Raw genomic sequence first — 4,714 nt, forward strand, 5'->3', positions numbered from 1 at the left:
ATAATATTACAAGATTAAAGTAATAATATTACAAGATTAAAGTAATAATATTATGAGATTAAAGTCGTAATATTGTGAGAATATAGTCATAATATTACAAGAATAAAGTCGTAATATTGTAGCCTTTACTACACAAAAAACATGCACTTACCACTGCATTAAAATGAGGAATATTGAGCAACTTGTCAAGTTGTTCTTTAGTATTGCTTAGAATAAATAGTTAATCTTTTAGCACATTAGCATCAAATTAGGACCTGGAAATTGTGCAAACAACTATAAACTGAAGCTGTATTGTTATTGATGGAGGCATTGACAGATTTAGTCATCACGTAGCTAATTTGGATGAAAGCATATTAATCTAACAGTGACCCAAGTCTTCATGGATTACTTCATAAACCCAGACACATGGCTCTACACAGCAGGTGTGAGGAAAATAAGAGGAAATGAGGAATGGGAAATGGACACTTCATGTAATATGATGACAATTTTTTTCTCGTAACATTACAATTTTAATCTCGTAATATTAGGACTTTATTCTCATAAAATTACAAGTTTAATCTAGTAATATTGCGACTTTAATCTTGTAATATTATGACTTTATTCTCATAAAATTATGACTTTAATCTCGGAATAATAATTTTATTCTCGTAATATTATGACTTTATTCTCATAAAATTATTACTTTAATCTCATAATATTACGACTTTAATCTCGTAATATTATGACTTTATTCTCATAAAATTATGACTTTAATCTCGTAATAATAAAAAAAAACTCATTGTGTGGCCCAAATTCTCAGTCGTACTTTAGTTGAACAGCCCTGCAATAATATCTCAAACAAAGTTGCTTTAAAGCCTGCATTGACCATAAACTACATCTCCCATAATGCATGTCGATTATGGATGGGAATTCCCTGGGAGAGTCCAGAATTCAAGATGGCAGCTACTCACCACAACTCAACACTGAGTAATACTCTTTATTTTACGTTTAACAACATTTCTGTATTATTTATTACACATTTAGTCAGTTGTGTGTGTAGTACTTTYCAGTGTTAATAAGGAGATGTGTTAAAACGTTGATTCTATGCAGGAAATACCACGTAGAGCTCAGTTATTGTTAGCTGTGCTCAGTCGTAGCAATGAGATAAGGATTATGACGTTTCCTGTTTAGTTGAAGTTAAACAGGAAACGTTAAAGATAATCACAAAGTGAAAGTGAGTTTGACACCCCCTGCTTTACAGGAAACTAGATCCTTACAGGGACAATTAATMCTAAATTAACTAAAGTTCCAACATATTGAACATCATCATTGCCAGCAATTTTTTGCTAAGCAAAAATACAACATGTAGAAAATATACAACCTCCCAATCCTCCTGTTCCTGTTCATGAGCTCTGTATTGTCCTGAGAACTTTTATTTTCTTTTATCTTTTTGGAGAGAGCAACCTTTGGCCCCGCTGAATACTTCCTCATCCTCTGTTGGAAAAGACTCCCACAAATTCCGGATACAACCTGAGCCTGAATTTCCCCCGCTTATCCAAAACAGAGAGATTTATGAGCTGTTTAAAAGGCTGAATCGTGTTCTACTTTTACCTTTGGCGAGTTCCCTATGGTTGTATTTTACCCTTTTTTTTATAGGATTAAGGAAATTGTTTTGCTTGAATRCATTCAGTAAGACAAGACATCTAAAGTGTTGGGGAACATGATTGTGCATTTCACTTGCTTTGCTCTTAAGGAAACTGTTTGTTGCTTGGTTTAATCAAAGGAACTATTTTAAACAAATGCACCTTTAACAAAAATATAGAAAAATACAAAATAGTTTTGAACATATTTCTTATAGTCCAATTCTTCAATTGAAGGGGACGTAATGCTTTAAAATCCTTTTTCACATTTAAATCCTTCAGTTGCAGTGGAACTGCAATGCTTTGGTCTGAATTCCTCCTTATTGTAACTCTACAATCCCCTCTTTTACCACTTTTCTGAGGTGTGTCTCAACTCTTTTTGAGGCTGTCTCTTTAAATCCAAACAAGGTGCCTTAAACTCCGCCCCCCCTCCACCTTCCAGAGCTGTTCATTCTAGTTTGATCGAGATGAACAAAGACCACCAAATTGGAGTTGGTAAGTCCAAACCTCATTTGGCAGTTCAGTCACAAATAATTTGATGTTCATAAAACATCATAGCAAATAGAGAAAACTGAATGGGTTGAAAAATATAACCTAACAAAATATAGTAAAGTAAGTAAAGTTTTATTTATATAGCGCCTTTCACAGAAATAAATTCACAAGGTGCTGTACATTCAGGGAAAGGGGGAGGGGCAGTTAAGAAACACCCATTCAAGAAGACATACAAGACAAACATGGGAGAACAGGTGAAACAGGTCATGCAGCAAACACAGTTGCGCTACCTTTAACAGAAAAACTTAAAACCAGTGTTTACTGGGTAAAAAAGTGGATTTTGCCTGACATGTCCCCTTTAACTGTTTGATTTACATTAGAGTTACTATTTACTTATATAGGCATAAAAAGCCTAAATTGTAAATCGTGTAGTGAGTTATTACATTGTGTGGCGAGTTGGCATTTTCTGCGCTATTTCAGGACTTTGCTTTTGCAAAACAAAAAAACWAAACAAAAAAAAAAMCACTAAAAGTCACTGTAGCCATTTTGTTAGTTTTAGAGACACATTTCAAAGTGTTGCCTATCAGCCCATTTTAAAATATGAAACATTTTTAAAAACTAGCTTTGAGAGAAATAAACCTGTTTTTTCACTCAAAAAACACTTTGACAAGCCACGGTTGTTTTCTAACTTCGTCGCTGCTTTTGCTTTGATATGTAAAAACTAAAAACTTGAAGAAAAAGAAAAAAAAAGTGGTGTCATAGCTGTCAGCAAATTCACAGCATAAAAGATGGAGAATCACATCAATGAACAGATGCCAAAGAAAGACAAGAGGAACGATGCGGGTGATAAATAAAAGCAGCCTTGGTGTTTTAATTTGCCCGCAGCAACATCAAGTCTATAAATCYAAGTCTGGTAACATAGATGTACATGAGGGTGGCGTGTGCAGGAATGTGTGTGTGTGAAAGAAGAGAGGGATGAAAGGCAGAAGCAACAGAAGAGGGAGAGATGGATGGAAGAGCGCATGAAAGCAAGGACAGCAAAAAGTCCAAGGAGAGGTGTGAGCGAGGTGGGAGGGTAAAAAAAGTTAGAACGTGGTGAACAGCTGGGTGGGTGTCACAGGAGGGGGTCAAGCTCGGGAAGCAGTCGCAGAGTCAAAGTCATCCTTTCATCTCATCTGTTAGAGGCGCAGCGGCCTAAACTGTGCGAAAATTTAACCTTCCAAAAGCTCAGGTTGATCCAACTTTTATGCCTCTCTGCTGCACCAGCGCTGCCCCGGCTCCATCTGCTCTCCTTTACCCCCCCTCACGTCTTCCTGTCGCAGCTCCTCCTCTTCTGTCGTCTTGCATGGTTGCTATATTTTTCTCCATTACTCTCCTTTATTGTGTGTCTTTTTTTTTTCTCTCACGGTAACTGTCCTTCAATTTGTCTGTCTTCATATTAGACGTGGCTGAGTGGAGAGCGAAGTCAATTGTTCCTGCCTGAACCCCTCCAGGAGCCGCGGAGCTCYTCTTCGGCGCCTAAACAAACTTTGAAGCCAATCAAAGAGCTTATATTATCTATTGTGGAGAGGGACTGTATGTGAATACTTTCAATTTCAGAGACGCATCCACTGCTCCTCCTCGTTCCTGCAAGCCGCTGCCTTTGCTCGTGAATGATCCAGCTCAGTGGCGAAGCAAACAAAGCGTAACAAATCCAGATTATTGTCTGTAGGCAAGATAAGATTATAATGAGAAAGTGCATCGGCGGAAATTGATCCTTTTTCAGGAAGCTGTCTGATTTGCTTAGGATGCCAATAATAACTTCCTGTGTGTCCCGTCTCCAATGGGAGGGTGGGTGAAAGTCAGGGGCGGTGGGTGGTAGGGTCATGCTAAAAGGGCAGATTTCATTAGGATGCAAAATTCTGATAAGCACATTTGAAAAAGGTGTTTTCAACTTTAATATTATCTGTGGAGGGGTATAAGTTGAGTGGCATTGGCAATCCCAAAACAGAGGCACAAATACACAGTAATATGAGCTATTGATACATAAAGCTTTTGATTTTTTCAGTCAAAATAAAAAAAAACATTAAAGCTTTTAAACATCATGAAGACTCTGTCAGGGATGGGCAGCTTATACGATGGAAGGGGACACAATGTTTTGTCGACACTACCAGAGGGCCACATAGCGCTACACACTTACTCAAATGTAATAAAATTGCCATTTTAAAAATGTTTATGTTTATAACATAGAGTAACTTTACATATATCATGCTCAAATGCATGTATAACAGTTTAATAAACATGAATCCAAACATTTGAAGCAAACAAATGAAAAGTACACTTGAAGCTGATGTGCAATGACAGAAGATGCTTTGAGCGCAGACTCCTGCATGGTTCTGCTACAAAGTTGTTTATGTACTTGTGACTTCAGTAAATCTCTCATATTTAGATTTTGTAAAACGTGTAGTGGCAATTTATATTAAAATCCTTCATGGCAGACAGCGTCTTTAAGCAGACTAAACACACAGGTTTGTCTTGAAATCCTGTGAACTGATAATCTACCTCCCAAGATAAAAACTATGTTGGTTTAAAACTTAATAAGCACTCTTAAAGTAGTATATATA

The 4,714-nt window shown here is 36.8% G+C and overlaps 1 protein-coding gene across 10 annotated transcripts in view; it reads right to left on the reverse strand.

Annotated features, from left to right (window-relative positions):
- Positions 1–4,714, reverse strand: part of rbms3 (RNA binding motif, single stranded interacting protein) — a 378,321-nt gene that overhangs the window by 97,064 nt on the left and 276,543 nt on the right. The window contains exon 9 of one of the 10 annotated variants that reach the window (XM_014013125.1): positions 2,862–3,816. The exons of the other annotated variants lie outside the window; for them this stretch is intronic. Coding sequence (XP_013868579.1) covers positions 3,707–3,816 — 110 coding nt within the window. The 3' untranslated portion in view covers positions 2,862–3,706. Of the gene's footprint in view, positions 1–2,861; positions 3,817–4,714 lie in introns of those variants that run through there. 10 annotated transcript variants of the gene reach the window in all.

The sequence above is a fragment of the Austrofundulus limnaeus genome, unplaced genomic scaffold (assembly GCF_001266775.1).
Source record: "Austrofundulus limnaeus strain Quisiro unplaced genomic scaffold, Austrofundulus_limnaeus-1.0 Scaffold98, whole genome shotgun sequence".
Taxonomy (NCBI): domain Eukaryota; kingdom Metazoa; phylum Chordata; class Actinopteri; order Cyprinodontiformes; family Rivulidae; genus Austrofundulus; species Austrofundulus limnaeus.